General features: G+C 38.5%; 1 protein-coding gene across 1 annotated transcript; it reads left to right on the forward strand.

The window, feature by feature from the left end:
• Positions 1–595: 595 nt before the first annotated feature.
• LOC137391734 (caspase-3-like) lies at positions 596–4,396 on the forward strand. The gene is made up of 5 exons (XM_068078267.1): positions 596–770; positions 1,325–1,547; positions 1,929–2,126; positions 2,440–2,549; positions 4,040–4,396. Exons 1-3 carry the CDS (start codon positions 597–599, stop codon positions 1,964–1,966), a joined length of 435 nt encoding a protein of 144 aa, XP_067934368.1. The 5' UTR covers position 596; the 3' UTR covers positions 1,967–2,126; positions 2,440–2,549; positions 4,040–4,396.
• Positions 4,397–23,132: the final 18,736 nt, after the last annotated feature.

A 23,132-nucleotide genomic window follows, 5' to 3' on the forward strand; every position in this document is an offset into this window, starting at 1 on the left:
TGAGCAATCCATGTACTGTGGTTGATGTGGTAATGATGTATTGTAATAAAAATATCGTAAAAGATTACTGTCCCGGCCATTACTTTTAGAAATTACCTTTTAGACACGACATTGAACTTGAAGTGAGTTGGCAAAATGTTTGATCTATTTGATGGCTCTTGAATGCACTTAATGTTATATGATAACTAGCCCTCACTTTGAGCATTTTAATAATAACAAAATGACAAATATCCTCAAATAGATCTCAGCTGTTAAAAGCCTATCCATTATCATTAAAATCAATGTAATTCGAAATCATGTCATTACTCTGGCTACCACTAGTGTTTTAGATTATGAAATAACAAGAAAACAATAATAGAAACCATGAATTTTGATGGAGGCAAATAGTGAAACACTTTTCTAAGTTAAGACATTATTAGTTGACACGAACACTATGCAAAAGTTCTTATTGATATTATAGGTTACATACTGTAGTTTTTCAAGACATGCAGAATAAATTACAAGAAGTTGGGCAATACCACCATCAATGTTATTAAATGTTATCACATGCATTAAAACGGGACAAAGTATTCACTGATCGCTTTTAGGTCTACAAGATGAGCGAGGGAGTAAGAGGGAGAGCCCTTATTTTCAACATCAAAACATTTCGACACACTGGTGCAACAAGGTATGGCTCGGAAGTGGACTATGACAACCTGCGAAGACTATTGAAAGACCTGAAGTTTGATGTAGCCAAAACAGAGGCAGCTCTTACTGACTTGAGCTTTGAGGTAGCTATAACAGTAACTAGTTGGATTATAAAATTATATGAGTTTTTCAAATTTCATGTGTTTAAAATGATACGGCTTAATTCAGATGAGTTGAACATGACTAGTTGTACTATAATCAGTTTCATAGTCTGCAGGTACGTTGCTGCATGTTATACAAGTTTTCTTGTCGGTTTTTTTATTTAGCTTTTCTGAGTCTTTAAATATGAGAAGATATAGTCAAAATTAAGTAATGCTAGTCTTATGCTATACTTGTATTGGTCCCTTTTCTCAATGAAAAATTTCTGCTGCTTGCGATTCGAAAAAAATACGGATAGTTTAAAGAATGGAGATTACCGAAAGGTCTTAATGAAATGCTCACCACTCCGTTTATGAAGACATGCATATGATAGGTTATGAAAACTTGTAGTTAATTTATTTAAACATTTGTACCATTCACCTCTATTAATCAGTTTCAGTTTTTGACTTAGAACCAAAGTATAGATAGAAAGGTTGACTATATAAATTGATGAAGCTTGCCCCGTCATTTAACATACCATACACAACTTTTGTAACAGGAAATCCTTAGAGAGATCAAAGAAGAAACAGAAAAAGAAGAACATCACAAATTAGGAATGTTTATACTGATCATCATGAGTCATGGACTTGATGGAGACATGCTGCTAGACCACCATGGAGACCTGTTTCCCTTGGTATCTATCAGAGACAGCTTGTCTCCAGAGAGATTCCCTGCAATGGCTGGTAAACCTAAGCTCATCATTGTCCAGGCCTGCTCAGGAGGTAAATAAAATAGAACTAGATTAATGAACACGGAAATTTAAGCCAGCTGGTGGCCAACTCAACTTACACTGATATTAGCTTTAAATTCATTAATTTTTTGTAGTACTTTTCGACTTCGGTAGAAAGTAGTTTGTAGATATACATGTATGAGTTAAAATATTATTGCTCATAGGAAAATAATTGCATTATAAGTTTATTGCACTAAAATTATTATTGTGCAAAAATATTAAGTTTTAATAGTTGTATGTAAATTGAGTGGCTAGCAGGTCTTAGAAAACTTGTAAACCTTTAACACTGGCTTATAAAATCTGAGAAAACATTTTATATGTTTGCATCTGTGTGATGACATTCATCAAGTATTCTTCTATTGTGTTACTACAGTGCAGTTAGATTATGGACAATCCCAAGACTCATCTTGAGGAAGAAAAATGCAGTCTGGTGCAACAAGATCTACTACTGATGGCCAAATGCATCAGTCAATATTCTGGTCAGGTCGTAATGATGAACAGAACCCTCCTTCAGATCCACCTACTGTGCTGAATGTGGATGACTTTTTCATAATGAAGGCTAGCAGTGAATGTATGTATCGGCTATATTCAGGACTATGTTTTGGTGCTTTTAGTGTACATGTAAATAGTAAAAAAGCTGCAAGATTATTACTTGAAGTAAAATTTATAAAAATTGTCATAGAAAATGTTTTCATTTTCAAAATTATTCATTATTGTTTGTTAACCTATTTTGAATTGATTGGTTATGTAAACATAATACTTGCTTTCATAACCATGATCTTTGTTGTTAATATTTTTGCTAACATTGATAATCTAATTGTTTATTAAAGTTTGTACTGTTAACACTTCATTGGTCTGGTAACATACTATTTCTTGTTTTACAGCATACACAGCAACTAAATCACGTACACGTGGATCGTTTTTCATACGGATGTTAGTTTTTACATTCTATAAGCATGCTTGTCACAGAGATATTGAGAGTCTATTCAAAATAGTAAGTACTGTTTACATATATTGATCCTCATATAGTTTATGCTTTACTAGCTGCTGTACCCGTTATTGATTTGTCTTTGCATCGCTTTATTTAAATAAGTAACAACAAAAATTTGAATAGAAACATCTTTCACCACAGGCGCATTGAATCTCTGTTCATGATTTTTACTAAAGCTATTGTCTGCACAAGTAACAACCCTAAACTTGTCAGCATCCTGTGTTATCCTTCATATAGCAGTGCTAAACTTTTCCACCTATGGGTTATGTTCATTCAGCCGTTTCTGCAGTGCAATATTCGTGTCTACTCTTACTCCTTTGATGATGTTGCACCTATGCTCTGCTGCTTTTGCTGATAATTGTAGAAAATTAATTTGAAAAAGTTGCGGTTGTTCACCTGGTACTAAATATAAAGAGCCGCTGATATTGTGAGGTTGTCTTGAACCATTACCAATCGTTAGCATTAACGCCAGCTGATCAACTTTTGGCTCCAAATGAAGCTGGTTAATAGCAGCTGTTATATTTGTACACTTGACAAGGAAACTTCTCAGAATCAAAATCCCTACTTTGAAAAAAGGGCTTTAAAATCAGTGGAATGTTTTCAGTCAATGCTGGTCATTTTATTTTACTTTCATTATGTTAAGAATTTGTTATGGATTATTTTGGGGCTTCTTTGTTCTTTAGTTTTGTTTTTTTCTGTTAGGCTTCAGTGTACTCCAGAGTTATGGGTGTTTTTAGATTAGTTTTTTGATTGCATTGTGGGTATGCGAAACTGAACAAAACGGATTGCAAAAGCAAGTGTTAGACTGCTGATAATAGAACTGGTGCTAAAAATCAATATCAGTGAGGAGTCGATTTGAAGCCAAAGGCTTTGCTTTTCGACGAAAACTTGGCAAAAATTAGTTTGAACTGCTAGCCAGATAATATGTTTGTTCATCTAAACTTTTTTGTAACTTTAGATGGCATAAATACTGTAGTAAATGAATCTGATAGATATTTTCTACCAAAGCATGGATGGGAGCTCCTAATTGGCTTCGTGTTTTGGACACTTTTGAGCTATATACATTTTGGAGTGGTAGGGTACAAAGTTAGGTAGTATAAAAAAGACCCGTTAAAATGTTACCATGCATCAAAACACAAATTGTAAGTTGACTTTGATCGGACTCAAACCCATGATCATATTATTTATGGCCAAGTGCCACATCTATTTAGTAAAAAAAACGTTTCACTGAAAAAGTAATTACGTTATAAATGTTTTGGCTTGAGTTTTTGGAAGCTGCTCATGTCAGCCAAACAGCATGGAGAAAAATAAGTAGAAAAACACAAACTAAGCATAAAAGTGGGAAAACACAAGCTGACATTTTTTGTGATTTAGATATATACTTAGATATTAGGAAACTAATTTTATAATTTAACAGGTCAATATCAAAAAATATATACATATTCAATTTCGGTCTGCAGAGAATTTGAAAGAAATTCAAATTATCCTTGCAGATCCAAGAGAGAGTTCGCAAAATCAGCCTTATTCGACCAAACTACGTAATGGGAGGAAATGTTCCAACATCAATCTGTACTTTCACACATCGCCGAAAATTATATCTGTTTCCAGGATTCCGAATTCGTTGATGTATTGGTGAGGAATGTGTTGAGCAACTCTATTGAATGTTTTGGTCATTGATTACCTTTTGATGTTCTAGACAATTATAGACTTACTCTCTAGTAAATCTATTGACTGAAACTCAATATGCTCACATCATTTAGCATTTCAGCTTACCTTAGGCTTTTTATTACTACTAATATGCTTTTATTTAGTTGTAAATTTCATACAATATTTTATTCAAATACATTGGAATTGTGTGAATATCTTAAGCTTGTTTTTGTGCTTTACAGTTCTTTGTTTGTCCACTGATACAAAGTGACTGAAAGCCACAACTATAAGGTATCTCGTAATAATAGAAATGGTCACATTAAAGTCCGTAACCTCTCAAAAACAGTTTGAGAAAATCTAATTTATCTCATAGATGTCTAAAATAGTCGAAGACAGATGCTTGACTAAGTATCCACTTTTTATAACAGTTTGAATAATACATGAGTTACTTAAATTATTCTTTTAAAAATATTGATACTCAAAAGGTGTTACTACTATTATAGGAGTCTTGCCAAATTTCAAAATTAGTCAATCTTAAATCAGAAAAGCTGTAGCTTCCATTGTACTCACCCTTTTTATAAATCTTTGATAAGCTTTACATGGCGATTGTATTCTTTGAGTTATATTGTTCAAGTGCCAACAAACCTTAATGACTTTATTAAATAGTACCTATTTCAGAAATCATTATGTCAAGCCAGAACTAAGCAAAATTGGTCCATGAGTATAATCTGCAATTGGTTGTTTAAATACAAATTCAGAGAATTGTACTAAACACAGTCACTACATTGTTTAAACATATATAATATTTGAATATTGGCATTAAGATTTTTAAGCGTCTGGCTAACTCTTCATCTAAATAAAGAAAGTATTTTGTGCATGAATGAGCCTGAAGCAAATGACAGCCAACTAAAGTACTATATATGTATTGTAACTGAAGGCATGTCTGTACAACTAGATGCATACCTTGATTATAAAATAAAAACATAAATCACCATCAGAGTCAAGACTAATTTGGAATCTAAAATGATACCCAAAGGTGTCAAACCGTTTTATTATAAAAAATTTACTGTAATATTATATTTAGATTAAATTATTAACAAAACATGCATTGAATGATTGTGTTAACCCAAAACTGATAAAAGCCGTTTAGCGTCTGATGGGATTGAACTGACAACTACAGATCAGACTCAAAAAAGCTATTAAATATGGACCTGACTAGTATATATGCAGCGGTTATAAAGTATTATATGTGTGGGTGTTGCTAGATAAAGTATGCAGAATGAAATATAAATATACTACAAAGGTCATTGGAGATATTAGGCAGAATAGACTAGAAATCTGATCCATCTCATATTGTGATAATTAGTAAGGAATATTGATGAGCTCAATCTATTGATCCCTCAGTATTGAAAATCATATTTATATCAGAAAGCATAAGAACATTTACTCCTGGATCTCAGTTGCTCCTAAGTTGATAGACTGATTGTCTTGAAACAATCACTGAAACTCTGAGGTATTTGAAAGGAGACTCAAAAGTTTGCCGAGCGTTTAAATTTCGACAGCAGAGAGCTAAAAAAAAACAAACACATTTTCAGTAGATGCTATCAGCTAGCAGACAATTCATACTCTGATTGCAATTTAAAAGGGTTTTTGCATTGACTATGGACTCTATAAAACACAACAAAGGTCGGAAGTTGAATAGAAGATCTCTGAGAATAATAGTTCTAAGCTCCTCTGGAACCTCAACATACAAAACGGCAGACATATCTTTGCAAACCATCAAGATATCATGGGAGTAAACAAGAAAAATGATAGGGCGAACATATTAGATATAGCATTCCTTGATATCTACAACATTGCCAGCCAAGAAATGAAAAAGGTGGAGAAATATCTCTCACCCGGAGGGCAGATTAAAAAGTTCTGATGTTTTGGAACACCTGCAATTCTGGTGGTCAGTTGGCCGTTGGGTGCAAAAAATTTTGCGATTGAAGTTAAGTTTATTTAAATATCGCAAACAGTCAACACAAGTGACTTCTAGAAAAGTGATCTATTGGAAACAAACAAGATCTTTAACTAATTGGTCAAACTTCCAAGAGTCTGGTAGGAGGTCCGAGCTTGCAAAGACATTACCGAGCACTTTGGTTAACCACGTTGAGAAAACCATGATATATATATATATATATATATATATATATATATTGATATATGTTTATATATAGCTGCATTAACTGAATATATCTGCAAATTATAATATAGATTGTAAATAGGCATGCAAAGTACTTTATAAAATAAAGATGTATATGTAATGCATATATACCCGGTCAAACCTGGGTCAAACAACCAATTTCATACTTAATTTGGGTTAGCAAAAATTAAAACACACACGCACCCACGCGCACACATGCACACTCATGTGCATGCGCACTAACACAAACACTCAGGCTAAGTCAAAAAATTTCCCTATTACACAAATCGTCTGCTGACAATGGCTCTTTCTTTCGTTATCTTACGTAGTCTATGTGTGTATGCAAACTTGTTTTGATCTTATTAATTACTTGATTGTTACACTTTCGTTTGTGTCGAAATAGAACATATCCGTTTTTTATGAAAATATATGGTACATCAAAGTCTGATGAGCCCATGCGGTATCAGACGCTGCTACCGTACAATATTTGTTGTTGTAACCAAAATCTTTCTTGGTTCTCAAAAAAAAAACAATGTAACTTTATGCTGATACATTAAAACATAATGAAATTGGTTTATTTTTGTCTAATAAGGAATATCATCTCTAATTTCTAGAAAAATAAATTTAAAAATTTTAAACCTCAAGTCAAGGTATGTCTAGAAATAGAAAATATTAACACTGTGATATTGTGTCAGCGCATGACCTTGTGTCTTTGAGTATTATAGAACACATCGGATAATCTAATTTAGCTTTGTGGCTGGTTACAGAAAGAGTAACAGTTGAAGCCAAGTTGATTTGTTAAGAAATTAATGAAATGCACTTTGTTTTTTTTCAATAAAACAAATAAAAACAAATTAACAATTGGATTACTAATAAAACAAATGGCGAGCTGAAATAAAAGTTGATAGTACAGTATAATTCTCTCTTTAGTTTTCAAAACCAGTTAAGTTCATTATATTTACTATATATTTGTTTTGGCATACATGCAGTTATATCAAAGCTCAAAAATGTGCATAGGTAATTGCTCTAATAAATTTTCATCAATACTATTGTCAATACTTTACGCTTATCATTCAAATTACTAGAACATGTCTAAACATATAAGTCTAGAGATGTAGGTTATTACTATAGCTCAAACCCTTGTGATTAGTGTCTCAACTATGATCATCTCTCTTTATGTTGCTTGGTATTTAAAAGAAAACAGCTAGTTTAAATAACACCTGCTAGATACGGAAAGACTCATTTAAAGCATCTTAATTTAATCAGGCTAGTGAAAATCTTGTCAGTAGCATTAAAACATCAATAATAATCAATCGTTTAATAGCATTGTAAGCTAGCGTCTTGTTATATTTGTGATTATTCATTAATTACTACTAGTTGTAACATGTACTGGGTGTTCAACCTATCAAAATATATTTGGTTGCAGAAGTTAGATTTTCTTCTAACTAGCATTACTATAATTATTAAAAGGCACGCTAATAACCAGGAGTTAGATGAAGCTTAATCTAGTACTCCAGCTAGCAATGCTTCAAAATTATGATCAGGCCCTGGAATATTTAACAGAGAGTATCAATAGACTCTTTACTTGCTTAGGGATTTCATCAAACATCGAAAATTCAAAGAAACTCAAGAATTTGAACTGTTTTATTGGTCAGTTCTAAGAACAACAAACTGATTGGTGATAAAACGGTGCTACATCAAATGACTGTTTTTGGGGGAACCGGTCAGAAATTGTCTCGATAAGACTTTTGAAACTTTGGTTTCTGGATTCAGGACATACATGTATCTTTAGCAAGCTTACACACAGTTGGCTATTTTTAAGAATTGGAGAATATTACTATGCAACGTCTTGGGTTGAAGTCTCACAATTAAAGGACTTTGCATATCCGCAACTCGATTGCTAGAGTTATCATTACCTAGTACAAGCTTTTTTAAGTAGGCTATATATGATACAGATTATAGAAAAACACATTTTAATCAAGCACTCAAAAACCATAAGAGAAACCACCAGGATGATGAAGGAATACCATCAAGATGTGCTACCACTACCAAATTGGAGCAGGAGAATGTCAAAGCTGTATTTTAGTTTACTCTATTAGACTCTACGATTAGCCTGATGCAGAAGACTATGGCTCAAAGAGAGAAGTTGTTTAAGAATTGATACAGTGCTAGAAATTTCACTGTCATACAGCCCACGACCAAAGTGATTATGGAAAAAGAAAGGTACTGTTGGTTGTTGAAAAAGTAGTTCTCAGCAGGAGTTGAGAGAGTATAGTGTAAATGAGATTTGTTTGAGATGATATAAAATAAATCTGAGGGAGCATGACTTTAAAAAGGTGCAACTAACAATTTATTTTGGAGGTAAAGTTTGGTTGAAACCAGGTATACGGGTAATTGGTTAATTGTTGATATTACAATGTATGTTATAATTATACAGTATCTGTTAAAGGTCGCACAGTCTAGTCTCCTCTCTTTTGCGTTGTAAGATTTGGTCATTGATAGCTAATCGAGTGATGCGCTCCCTAGCGAAGTTGTTAACAAGTAAGTCATTGATGTTTCGAACTCGAGAGAGGGCAACAAACAATATTCCAGCGGTCATTTCGACGTGGCCCATATCAATGACAGCTTTAGCCATGGTAAGACCTTGATTATTGTGTATTGTCAAACCCCATGCTAGATCGAGAGGAATGCCAGTATGGCTAAGAGTGGCATGGCCAGCCTTCCAAGTACGCTTGATAGGTATAACTGAAAAAATGTTGGGGTGTTCGGGAAGAAATCTTGGACCAGAGTAATATGGAAATATGCAGACAAAGAAAGCGGGTAATGCAGGTGGGCCTTGATTGGCACAGTATATGATACGCAAGACAGTACCAATTGAACCATTGACTCAATTGTAGACCTAAACTACTGTACGTAATTTCACTAACAACAGCAATATTGAAATATGTTTACCATATCTCTGAAATGCAATATTAAAAATAAAATATATTGTCACATACAGTTTGAAAGTTGGTTGTGTTGAATGTAGAATGGTTTTGACAGCGATATGTAACATAAATAAATATTAAGAAAATAAATATTTAACTTTCTCAAACATCTGTTTTACAAAAATAAAATAAATATTAATTCAAGCTGTAGACCTAACCTACTCTACGTAATTTAACTAATAACAACAATAAAGAAATATGTTTATTATATCTCTGAAATGCAATATTAAAAGTGAAGTGGCAAGCTGTCATGTAATATACAGTTTGAAAGTTGGTTGTGTTGTAAATGTAGAATGGTTTTGACAGCGATTTATGACAGAAAGCAAGCATTGGCATTCACGCATTAGGAAGTTTAATGAAAACTGGAGTGAAATAAAGAAATATTCTTGTCATAAAGGGGCAATGTAGTTCTGCGCCAGCTTTTAGATAAGATGTAAAGAAATCTGGCTAATGTTCTAAATAATTTAAAAAACCTTCGGTAATTGGATAAAAACGTAGGCTGATAAACTGTGTACGACATTTTCGTACCTGTAAATCGGTCTACGCCTCAAACAGTCTATGTTAATTACACAAACCTTCGGCAATTAAACATTGCCATAGACTGGTGAAATGAGTACGTTTTTCTCGTGAAATGTGCACTGCTAAATAGTTCTACTATCTGTTGCGTGGCTTTATCTGCGCATCGTAGGCCGGTCTTAACTATTATTAAACCAAGCTTTTCAAGCGTTTTGTGGCGATTTTTGGCCAAATCAATCTGTCTATTTATGTATAATCCGATCAGATGGGTTAGTTTTAAAATATTGCAGTAACCTTTCAAAGACTTGGTAACATGTTTAAATAAGTTTATATGTGTTTTTTATCGTTATTATACTTTAACAACTCTACAAAAAATGGTTATATTTGTTGATGGTATTTCGATGCAAGGGTTTGCGACATTGTTGATGAATAATTTTTGTAAGTTGTGTGCACATGCATGTATCATAAAAACTCTCAAACTTCGCTCCACTCATTTGGTCGTGGGATAAGGAGATTCAGAATCCATTGGTCTAGAAAACTTACGCTAGGAGTCTTGGTTGTTGCTTGGGAAGATGTGGCCATCTTAAAAATTCTGTTTGCAAAAATGGTGTCATAGTTAGCTACCACCTTTGATATGAATACAACCAACGCTACATCATGCCCAGGTTCCTTCTCATCGACGGTGTGATTTTTTGAGTTTACATTGGATAAGCTATCTACTCAAAGTTTAATACTCTATGCCAGCATCAATTCAGGTATAAACTCACCAAGTTCAGCAGGTGGAAACTTTACCTGGTACTGCTCAGTAGAAGGCCTTATTAAAATGACCACTGTCATTCTTCACTACTGGAGTTTGGGCAGTTGCACCTTCTCAAAACTCTAAACTTTCAGGCATGCTAAACGTTCCAAAACTAAAATTTGACAAGCCAGACGATCAAATTATTCAAGGAAAAGTAAAATGACATACTATTTGATTCTTACTAAATGCAAGCAGCAATGATAACATATCTTCTACAAAACTTTTCTGTCTCTGCCAATTAGAATAGAAGAGCAGCTAATAGTAAGAGAAACTAGGACTAAGACCTTTATGGATCAGTGCTAGTTAAGTGTCGACAATGTAGGCGGAATGTCAAATATGCGTTGTAAAAATATCTTGTTCAGTTTAAGGTAAGAACATAGATATAATAAACAGTTTATTATATCTATGGGTAAGGAATACCGCTAACTTAGCTGTAATTAGAATGTTGTTTTTCAGAAATCACAACTATGCCTCCTTCTTAAACAAAGCTATACTACATTGGCACTAAGACTATTGGTTTGCCTGTACATTCAGAACTAGAGAACTGCTAAGAATTAAGGTCTAGGTCACAAAGTTAATAAAAGTACAAATTAGACCTGAATGGTGACTCATCGGTCACCTTATACATGCGTCTAATCAATCACATCCTACGAGACCTTTGTATAAAAACCATACAAAAACAGATAATAATGTCTGTTTGATAGCTTTACTAGTTTGCTCAAATATACTGATAGAGTTATTGGAATGTGTCTTAATTCTTTGGCTGAGTAAAAGCCCCGTAAAAACACCCGAGAGTTATGTACATTATTAATAAAAATTCAATAAAATTGGTATTCTATGAGCATGCACGGCTCAAACTGAAATTTATTTCTTTTAACAAAATATTTTGTGCATAAACATTTGCTTACCTATGTACTACTCCAAAAAAGATACTATTATGTACAATTTTCTTAGTATGAAATGCTTGGAATCATTCGTTTCAGTAGAGTCCAACGCTATAGCGTAGCCGTCCAAGCTACCATAACGATCACTTTTCTCTTATGATCCAAAGTCTTAAAAGTTTACATCGCTTCTATCATGCAAGTTATTTTTATATTAATCAGACAAAAGATCACTAACGATCACAAGAACAAATAGTTTTTTTATTTTACCATTTTGAAAATTGAGCCGATGTTGACTAGTTTTTCCAACTTCCATTTTTTCCAAGTAGTCGCGATGCTTTTAACTTTTAGCGCAAAGCAAATCCTCTCAGAGCGACATAATTTTCGCTTTCGATAGACGTTAATAAAACAGCCGCTTAGTAACATCCAACCAAGGATACAAATGCTAGTGAGTTGTAAATATCATCAACCAGATATTTGTCGAAGAGTTACAATAAAAACGATCATCTGAAAGGCGTTGCATTGTGCTAAATGTTAAAGGCTTCGCGAAAAGCATCATAAACATGAATGTCACTTCCCCATGCAACCTACGTATAAACAACATTTTTGTCGTTTCTCGAGCCAAAAGGTTAACACACAACCATACCCAGTCACCAAAGAACCAGGTGCAGTACATGAATTGTGCACCCCGACAAGCGAACTTCCATTTTTTTGAAAGCCACAAGTATGTTCAGCAGCCAAAGGTTCTACTATTTACACTATAAATCTAAGATCTGACTTAAAGCTGCCTTCACAACTCATCCCACTGTTTGCGCAAAGGGCGGGCAACTGCAATTCAGCTTCTCAAAAACAAGTGCTGACTGGTCTTGTAAATAAATATGCAGAGGCATTTTAAATGTTCTGACCAGGATCAAGCTTTGCCAATTTTTTTTGTACAAAGTTTTGGCAGTTAATCATCTTAAACATTAACGATAATGGCAAGGACAAAATAATTTTGATATTTTTCAATGAAATTTACAAAAGTCTAGGAGTCATCTTAAATGAATCTGTCTTATAAACCAACGTGCTTCAGTACGGCGCATATAGTTATCTTAAACAATCCATTAGCTCAATTGTATCTGTTTTTTATCTTTTTTGAATTTTTTCCTTTTTTGTCGATAGGTGGTTGATGTGTATGTCTATGTTGATGTCTGGTTGTCACTATCTGATGATAGTCAAAGGACATTATTCTTATTAAAGTGCACATTGATCAACTGCTAAACTAATCCAACCGGCAGATTGAAAAGAGACGAAACATATCTCAAAACAAATGCTATTTCATTGTCATACCATCTGTCTATGGAAGATATAATATGCATAAAACTATTATTTTGCTAGTATGTATTGGTATTATATTATTAGTATTGGTATTATTATATTAGTATGTATTGATTTATATACGGATTGCAATAGAGCAGATGAAACGCTTAGCTCTCACACACCAAAGCCCTCATCTTTGTTTTTTCTTTTCTTAGAGCATGCACTATCAGCTGCTCACTGTGTGTAATATAATGAACATTTTAGTTAACTTATAGGCCTACGAACTTAATTATACTTTTGTGTCTATATAAAGGGTTGCATAAATCCAATCAAAAAATCTCAAATATGTCAGTAATTGTTTAGCAAAGCTAGTAGTGTCACACATATGACGTAACCATTAGTCAGTGGTTGATACTGGCCATCTGTACTTGCCTAGCGTGTCAGTGTGTGTAATGAGAGAAAGTATCAACACCACATGATAAATTTTGTCAGTTTCTGGAGAGTGGCCTACATGAGAAGCCTGATGCAAAAAGATTTGAAGTCCACTTTGAAAGGATGTAATAAATCAATTCAAATAGTTGGCACTACTAATCCACTGTAGATTGTTTAGCTGTATTAATCAATTTAAATAGTTGGCACTACTAATCCACTGTAGATTGTTTAGCTGTATTAATCAATTTAAATAGTTAGCACTACTAATCCACTGTAGATTGTTTAGAATCAATTTAAATTTTGTTTAAAACCACTCAAAGAGTAGTTGCTAATTTAATAATTCTTGCTGTACCACATCAAGCCAACGTATCAAAAAAGGAACCATATTTTGTGGTGAACCAAAACGTATATGAAGCTCATTAATGTACTAAACATTCACCAATCAAATTACTTAAAACTCTTTTGTATTTGACTGACTTAGGAACCTTGTATAAGTAACACTTGTCCACTATACAGAATACAAATAGCATGGTCGCCTATGTACATCAATGGTTTTCAGTAGCCTCTAATGCATAGAAAACTTCAATAAAATATAATTATCACAAAAGCTTATGCTAACATATCTGGGCCTTTGAAAAAAAGAATCAGTTTTACATTGATGCAAACACTAAATAATAGTAAGTGCTGACTAGCTAAGATTGCTACATACAGCAACTAACCACTAAGTAATAATAATTATTGGGTTTTGCACCCAGTAACTGCCTCATTTGTCAGCTGCACAGTGTTCGAAGTAAGGCTGCATATGTAAGGTTAAGTGCTATCATACTTGTACTATATTATCTTTAAATATGAATCTCAGCATTTACCATTCATCTGTCCAGCTATAGGGATTAGAATCTAGAAAACAAATATGCACTTTGTACTGGAATTAAACACACATAATCTGAAACTGAAAGTTTGTAAACACATGCACCTAACCACAAGGCTAAATTAGTCCTACCATTTCAATTGCCTTTATCATATTGCGTGTACCTTTTTTCGCAATAGCAAACGCTCAATTAATAATTCATTCAGCGCATCGTTGGAACACAATAATCTGTTATAACATTTTTTGTCAATTTAGTACATGGGACACAATGTCTTTGCTGGCCTCCCTCAAAAAAACATTTTCTTTCGATTTTCTGACCTTATCAAATAAAAAGTGTCAATAAATTAGTATTTGGGGTTGTGTACTGATTATAACAAAGTAAAATAAGTCCAAAGGGGGTAGTGGTACCCGCCTGGGCAGAGATGACAATACACCGTCACATTACCAAACAAAATTACTGCCCCATGGAACTGGTCAAAGGATTTCTCGACGGATCTCCGGTAGCAAGTAGCCCGAATCAGCCGAGACCCAAGGGACAGGTCATCATCCACTGCATGAATGCGGCCATTGACTTTTCCGTCCGGAGCCAATAACAACACTTACGCGGGAGTGGAGACCTCCCTGATTGAAGAGGACGATCCCTTACTGTGTGACGCCGGTCCGACTTCTATCAATGGAATTCTGGCTCACCTTGAGGAATTGTTCTAAGCGACCCGGCTGAAATGTAAGGGGACGGGTCAAACGGCGAGGTTGGTTTCCTTGCTGAGTCAATATGCCACTGTGTTCAGTACGGGTGATGACAATGTAGGAAGGGCGACTGAGGTGGAACATTCCATTCCACTTAAGAAGGGCACTCGGCCAATCCAGCAACACTCGGCCAATTTTGTAGAAATACCTCCAACAACACCTGAAAGTGATATACATTGCTGCCTATTTTAATTTAGCCATAATCAATATATGTTATATTAAAAAAAAATTAAAAACAGGCCATGATGAAATTTTTTGTGACACATTTGAAGTTTAGTTGTCAGTTGGAAATTTATGACTATATTCAGCAGAACAAAGAAACTTCCAAGTAAAGAATCGAACAAAGGATCATCAGCCTTCACCAAAATGAAGGGACAAGCTCAATAGTATAAAAAGCCTAAAAATAGTTACTCAGTGCATTTCAAAAACAAAGACTGGAGAAGCTTTAGTTTTGCTGATCGTTATTCATGAATAATCATTTGAAAACTGAAATAGAAATCAATGCTTTGAGCTTTGGTGTATAGTAGTACACTGTTTCACTTACCCTAAAGGTTGACTTGCAAGAAAATTCACGTTACCGTTATTTGATATGACAAGATTCACCATGTCTTACTCTGTGGCGTTGTAGGTGCAAAACATGTAGAAAGGTGATTACAAGCTCTTAAAAACTCAAAACAAACAGAAAATCGCAGCCACACAAGACAACCATAGTTTGGATTCCCTTTCCAAAACGGCACAAATGTGATGTAGTTGTGAGAGATGGTTTCTGTTTACACTTTCTTGCAATTTTGTTCGTTGAAATATTTTCACAAATATATTTTACGCAACAATAAAACTATGTCTATTGTTTTTAAGCGTTTGTTTTATCGTCATTGTAATGCTGTCACTTTTAGCACTGACATCTAATAACTTATCATAAAAAATTGTTAAACTTTTTAACCATAGCTCGAAGGAGGACATGTCATTGTCTGATAATCATGACGAGCCGGTTGGTCACCTATGATAATCAAAAAGTGCTGCAAAAATTATTTTCAAAGTATTGGGTCACATGATCAGATTACGACTTGACGATTAGTTCAAGCCGAAACAAAACTGCAAAGCAGCGAGCGTCTATATTTGATACAGGGTCTTCGGTAAAACCGAAAGTGTTTGTCATAAACTAGTACTACGATAAGTTTTATATTGAACTTTGTATTGGCCTTTCATTTCACGTGAGAACATACGTGACAAGAAGATAACCAGCTACGTAATCAAAAGAAAGAGATTCCAATCTACGGCGGCTTTTCAATTTTGAGCTTTTAAGAGCTTGTAATCACACTTCCACATATTTGGCACTTACAACACAACAGAGTAAGACATGGTAAATCTTTTGATATGGAAGAACTGTAATGTGAATTTTGTTGCAAGTCAACCTCAAACAAAATTATTAGTTCCTTTTGATGTTAGTAAAAAAAATTGATATTTAGGACCTGCACGGACTCATTTCACTCTAGTATTTATGTGTAGTTGTTTCTTTTCAATATTGTAAAAGTTTTGTGCGACTTTCAATTTCCTCCACTAGTAAAAAACTCGGTGCATGTGTTTATACTTATATTTTCTGCTTAATTCATAAGTTGTCCAAGAATGCTCAACTAACAGGCAGTTAACAGGCCAAGAACAGCTCTGCTCTTCTACACAAATGTTCGAGCTTCTATAGCTAGTAAACTCCGCCTCGGTTCTATTTGGCCAAACCTGGCACGGCTTGGCCTGGCTCGGTTTTGACTCGGCACGGCTCCGGCTTGGCTTGGCTTTGAGTTGGCTTGGCTTGGCTTGGCTAAGCTCTGACCTGGTTATTTTGCCTGACGGAGCCCAGCCCGGCTCGGTTTAGCTCAGCCCTAGGCTCAGATCTCAGTGGATCACATTCCAAAACACTTTTCCCTCTATTGGTGACCACGGTCTCCAATCTAGACCTTGAGAGAGAGAGCTTATGGAAGCCACTCCGCAGACCTCCTCTTCTCCTGTTAGGGTTCTGTCCAGGTCCTCGATATCCGCTTTAGAGATAGCTTCTCCGAGGCTGCTGGTGCGGCTTCGGCAGTCGCCAACTGCCACTCCTGATCTCCCTTGGGTGCTGCCACACTTACCAGCTCTGGTGCACCCAGTGCTTCCTCAACTTCTTGCAAGCTAGTTGTGACTGAAGTCAATAAATCCTGTAGCGATGTGTTACCTTCTCTGTCTATCTTCTCGAGTGCTCTAACGCCGTCCAGAAAGAAAACGAGTGTTTTGAAAGGAAAGTTTTGGTTGCGTCCGTTAGGACCGTTTTGCTGCTTTCCTGTTCGACCTCCAGACCGTTTTCCGACAATTCCATGGAGTAGCATACCCCATCTCCGTACCGTTCCGGCTTCTTAGTTGTCCAGGCCAGCCTCGAATTGTGCCGGGCCGAAGTTGATTGGATTGCGGAGTTGATAGGTTATGGTGTTGTGGTCTTTTTGGTCTCCACCGGGTTTGCTTCAGGTTTTCCTAAAACCTTTGCCCGTGTGGCGATTTGCGTGTGCCCCATTGAATCCCTCGGAACTCGGAGGGCATCTTTGGCTTTCTCCTTTCTCTGGTCTTGCCCGACTCTCTCCCAGAGTTATCTTTTGACCTCGGTTTTCAGCAGCCTTTAGCAGCAACTTTTCTAAGCTGGAAGTAGCTTTATGGGTACAGGGTCTCTTCAGACCTGCTTCTGCCTCCTCTTTGGCAGAATGGGTCGAGCTCCTTTCATATTAGAACCTCTCCTTGGCTCCAGGGTGACCGGGGCTTGCCCCAATCTTTCTGGGTAAGCATGATAATGTTTCAGCCTTCCTTCGCTCTGAATGGAAGACTGGCCTTGTCGTTCCACAAGATATGTGTGGTTCCCTCAGACCTTCAGGACCTGGTATAGTCCCACAAATTTCGCTTGTAGCTCGAGACTTTCTCCTCGTCTCCAGCGTTTATTCGTGAGCCATACCCAGACGCCTAGGGCGCACAGCGGCGGCTCTTCCCATCCTCATGTGTCACATTCATCTGACTCTGTTGTAGCGCCTCGCACACTGTCCGCAGCCTCTGCTGCACCTTAATGGCGTGCTCGTGGCCAGGAAAGAACTCGGTTGGTGGTTGGTGGCTTTCCAGCTAGTCCGGCAACCTCAGCTCCCGTCCCAACATCAACATGTTGGCTGTCTCTCCGGTTGCGGAGTGGGGGTGCTTCGGTGTGCCCTCATCACCTTGGGAAGCAGCAGGTTCCGTTCGTCCTGTCCCCAGGCCAGGAGAAGGGCCCTCAAAGATTCCCCGAGTCCCCAATTGTTCCGTTCAACGATTCCGTTGGTCTGTGGTTGATAAGGAGTCAAATGGGTTTTCCTGATGTTTCTGCAGAGTTGGCAGAATTGGAGGATGTGAGGACCTTGCTGTAGTAGGCAATGACTCTCTAGCAACCTTCTTGTATTTGGGACAACATGGCCCCAATTCAACATCAGCTGGCATCTGTTTCCAGGAAGTACTGTTTCTGGGCATCCGGGTAGCCCAGGATCAGGGCAGTGCTGATACTATCCTTCAGTGCGTTGAGAGCGATCTGTTGCCCTTCCGTCCATCTCTAGGGCTCTCTTTTTGCGGTCAGTCGGGGCAAAGTATGGGATATATTGTCAGTAGTAGCCGACCGTCCTTAGGAATTCATGGAATTCTTTCACTTCACGCAGGCTCGGCCATTCCGTGACTGCCTTCACCTTGTCGGGGTCTGTAGAGACTCCATCCTGGCTAACTATGTGGCCCAGGTAGCGGACCCGGGGTTGCAATAGTTTGAACTTAAACGGCTGTAGCTTCAGTCCAGCCTAGTAGAGTCTCTTGAAGACCTCCTCCAGCTGATGCAGACGCGTATCGAAGTCCAGGGGGATGACTATAATATGATATGGATATAGTAGCAGCGTTCTCCAGTCGAGGCCGAATAGCACATGTTCCATGAGTCTTTGGAAGGTGGCAGGGGCGGGCGTCAGTCTGAAAGGCAACACTTCCCATTTCCATAATCTGGACCCTGTCAGGAAAACGGACTTCTCCTGTGCCTCTCATCCAGAGGTACTTGCCAGTACCCGCTCACCAGGTTGAGCATGCTTAAATAGCGGCTGCCAGACAGGGTGACCAGGCTGTGGTTGATCCTGGGTAGAGGGTCGACGTCCTGCTAAGTGACGGCGTTTGTACGCCGCTAGTTGATGCAGAAGCGCCACTTTCCATCCTTTTTTTGGACTAACACCACGGGGAGCTCCAAGCTCCTGCAGCTGGCTCAATTAGCCCTTGCTTGAGCAGATCCTGGACCTGTCTTTTGTCCTCGGCCTCCTTCTCCAGTCTGAGTCTGTGGGGGGAGATGGAGGGTGTTGCTGGAATTGCCGAGTGCCCTTCGTAAGTGGAATAGAACGTTCCACCATGGTCGCCCTTCCTACATTGTCATCACCTGTACTGAACACGGTGGCATATCGACTCAGCAAGAAAACCAACCTCGCTGTTTGACCCGTCCCCTTACATTTCAGCAAGGCCGCTTAGAACAATTCCTCAAGGTGAGCCGGCACTCCATTGATAGAAGTCGGACCGGCGTTACACAGTAAGGGATCGTCCTCTTTGACCTGCGGGGTCTCCACTCCCGTGTAAGTGTCGATATTGGCTCTGGATCGAAAAGTCAATGGCTGCATTCATGCAGTGGGTGATGACCTGTCTCTTGGGTCCCGGCAACTTGGGCAACCCGGGTCCTTGGTAATGTGACAGTGTATTGTCATCTCTGCCCAGGCGAGTACCACTACCCCCCTTTTTGTCTGTACCTTGCTCTGTAGCAGCCGCCCATGTCGGTCCGTGCAGACTAGCTGTCTGCCATCCACTCGGACCGCCGGCTGCTCAAATTCGATGGGGCACTGATGGGCCATGGAGAATGGCATTTTTGGTATGGCATCCTCGCTGAGACGGCTAACCACAAAAACCTTCTTTGTCTTTACATCTTTCAGGCGGATGGTCAAATAGATTATCCCATGGAAGGGGAGCCACGTTCTGTCGGCCAATATTCCGAGGTTTTCACTCTCCTTGAGTTGGTCCCGCACAGCTCCTGGTAATCGATCAAAGACCTGCTTATTGATAAGGTTTGTAGTGCATTTTTTGTCTGAAAGAAACTGGATGGGCGACCCGTCCACTGTTCTTGGAAAAAAAAGGCTTGTGGAGTGAGGTCGGCTAGGGGCTTGAATCTTTGTGGTGTCTTCCAAGACATCTTCCGTGAGGCCTGGGACACTTTTTTTCTGCGGTTGGGCGGGGTCGGTCCCTTGATCCGCTCCGCATTCGGGGTAGACCCATGGCTCCAGTGATTGCCATCCCCAAGGCGAAGAAAGGGTCGGCCCTGCCGCTTTTAAGGCAAGCTTCCGACCATCCGGTCCACTGGGGGTGGTTCTCGCTGTCTGAGGTGGAGGGGATTTGGGGGTCACCCTCCTTCATTTCGGGCTACGTCCCTGCCGTTCGCACGGAGGGGCTTAGGCAGCATCCGGGACAGTGGGAATATCCAGATTGGCCTCACTCAAAGACTGGTAGTAGTTTTGTGTTTCGACAGGCAATTCCTGTGCACGGGTTTTCCTCTGCCAAATCCTTGCTGTTTGAGACCAATCGTCGGCTGTTACTGAATCCTGTGTAGTCCTATTGTGAGTTCGGGAGTTTGGCCTTGGTACAGCCAGTAGACGGAGCTACTGTGGCCATTCTTTGTTTCCCGAAGCCGGTTTGGTGTGGTGAGGGCAATTGTTCCGTACGTGCCTCAGTTTCCCACATCCCAAGCAAAGGGTAGCTGGCTGGCTCCTCTTCTCGGTTGGAGTGCGTACCTGCTCCTTGAGCCATTCAACCTTGTCCGTGAGAGTTAAGACCTGTTAGGCTAGTCGTCTTACATTGTCAGTTTTGGCCGAGTTCACCTGGTCGGAGGTTCCTGCTTTTAGGGTTTGTACCGATGATCCGGTGGAGTTACACTCGCCTCTTTGGATCTGGAGGCAGTCGTTCCCGGCTGTACTGCATCAGCCAGCGTAGGTGTATGTATGGCCAACAGATGTCGCTGCAGGGCAAGATCCTTTAGTTAGCTAAAGAAATTCTCAATAACCATACTATTTTGGTGTCGATTCGGCAGGAACCCGCACGCAATGCGTACCAACCTCTCGACCTCCAAAGCATGATCCTGAAGTGTCGTCATTTTCTTTTGCCTAAGGGCGTTGAGCTGCCTTAGTGCCTGCCTGGCAGATAGCCCGAATCTTGCCCAGAGGGCATTGAAATTGGCCTCTTGGTCCTCGGCCTGTCCACAGTCTTTAGCCTGTTTGCCCAGAGTTTCCCGGAGGTGCAATAGGGTTGCTCTTTCCCTCCACTGATTTGTGTCAGCTACCTTCGTGAAGCGAGTGATGAAGTACTCCACATCTCCCTTTCCACTGTACTGGGGAATCCTAAAATGTTGTGCCGGTTTCTGAGCCCTTGGCATCATTATTACCCGTTCCAGTGCCTCGACCAGTCGGTTGGGTCCTGGGTCAGCACTTCTTGCTCTCCTATTGGCCATGTCTGGATTTCAGTAAGTTTCTGATCTTTTCCCAGAGCAGTGCCTCTTCTGTGTCCATGGCTGTTGGCTCTTTTCCGGGTTTCTGTCTTTAGGAAATTCTTTCAGAAGGAGCAACGCTGCCTCCTTAGGCATGTCCTGTTGGAGCATTTAGTAGGTTTCTGCTCCCAGAGCAGGACATCCACTGGGTTCGATACCTCTAGGCTTTTTACAGCCCTCGGTGGGTTTCTTCCTGTTGTCAAAATGTTCTTCCAATAGGAGCATTGTTGTCATTTTTCAGGCAGCCCAGTTCATCTAGAGTCCAGTAATCCTCCCAGTGTCCAGTGATCCTGGTGCGAGTTCTGTGGAGGAGTTTTTGGGATCGTCAGCAATCCCACCGCTGCCACCAGTGTAAATGTTTTGTGCGACCTTCACTTTTCCTCCACTAGTGAGACGCGTAGGTTCCCATTTCACCGCTAATAGTTTCTGCGGTTCTGTCGCCGGTGCTTTGCGACGTGTATGGGAACCAGGCTTTAGCAGTGTTGAACACATTGCCATATAACTTACTGTTTAAAAACTCACTAAAAGTAGTAAAACCTGTGGTGATGCAAATTTAAGGAAAAACATTGCTGCTACTAAAACAAATCAAAGTTTAAATATAAGAGGTTTCCTTTAGAATTTATGAATTTTTTCGTCGACTTCTACTGGAGTAATTCTTGTGAACATGTTGCTGCTAATTTGGATAGAGTATAAACCCCAAAACATCTGTTATTATTAATAAAATATACATATAGTGATATGACGACTTGATAAGCACTCATAACCATGGTGCTTCATGTAAATATGTTAAACATAGTTTGCAAAGTCACCAGTACTGTATATTTGTAAAAAACATGATATAATGCATTGTAAAGGACTCAGCCCATCTCTTTGTTCTCCAAAAGACGAGCAAAGCAATTAAACACACCGACTGTTTAATCACATAATTTATGTATTTAATAAAAATATAAAGATATAATAATTCTGCAACAAAAAATAAGCACACGGACAGTGTATGCCTACAACTCTGCCCTAACAACATCAGACAGTCCCTTATATACGTTTTTTCTCTGATTAGGCTCTGCCCCTTCAATAACTTATTCGCAATAATTTTGTCTACTTGGCCTCTGAGCCAGCTCATAAACAAGCGAGTCTTTTGCCATGTTGGGGAGCACCAGCTAATAGTTCAGGCTGGCTCTGTCCATGGCGTTCTGCCTTCACACTTTACCCCCTTGGAAGGCCCTGGAGGTGCCCAGTCAGTGGTGGGAAGCTACAGTAACTGGGAACAGAGCCAGTGCTGTCTTGCTCCAAATTAAACTCATTCTAGATGTACTTCAATCTGCACAAACTATCGGTCTTTTTGTAGGCACCAGGCCTTTAACAGTTGACTCATCGGCATGGCCTTCCTTTGTCAATAGTGGCTATTTTCTACTATCTGATGAAGTTTATTTTACTAGCGTACATATACGGGGTATATTAGAGGTTATATATGCATATATATATATATATATATACATATATATATATACATGCCGTGTATATACAAGGTTTTATCTGTGTTAGTTTCACGGAAAAGACGAATCAAACCTTCAGTCTGGGACTTTCTCTGGTCGCGGGTTTGGTGGCCTGACACATTCGCAGCTCCAGTGGTGTTGTCTTCTGAGGAGTTGGT

The sequence above is a fragment of the Watersipora subatra genome, chromosome 3 (assembly GCF_963576615.1).
Source record: "Watersipora subatra chromosome 3, tzWatSuba1.1, whole genome shotgun sequence".
Lineage (NCBI taxonomy): Eukaryota > Metazoa > Bryozoa > Gymnolaemata > Cheilostomatida > Watersiporidae > Watersipora > Watersipora subatra.

Excerpts from the sequence above, each read along its gene's own strand:
- LOC137391734 (XM_068078267.1), top strand. The coding sequence starts at position 597 with ATGAGCGAGGGAGTAAGAGGGAGAGCCCTTATTTTCAACATCAAAACA. Across the intron at positions 771-1,324 it reads TTACTGACTTGAGCTTTGAG|GAAATCCTTAGAGAGATCAA; the intron begins GTAGCTATAACA and ends CTTTTGTAACAG. Across the intron at positions 1,548-1,928 it reads TGTCCAGGCCTGCTCAGGAG|TGCAGTTAGATTATGGACAA; the intron begins GTAAATAAAATA and ends GTGTTACTACAG.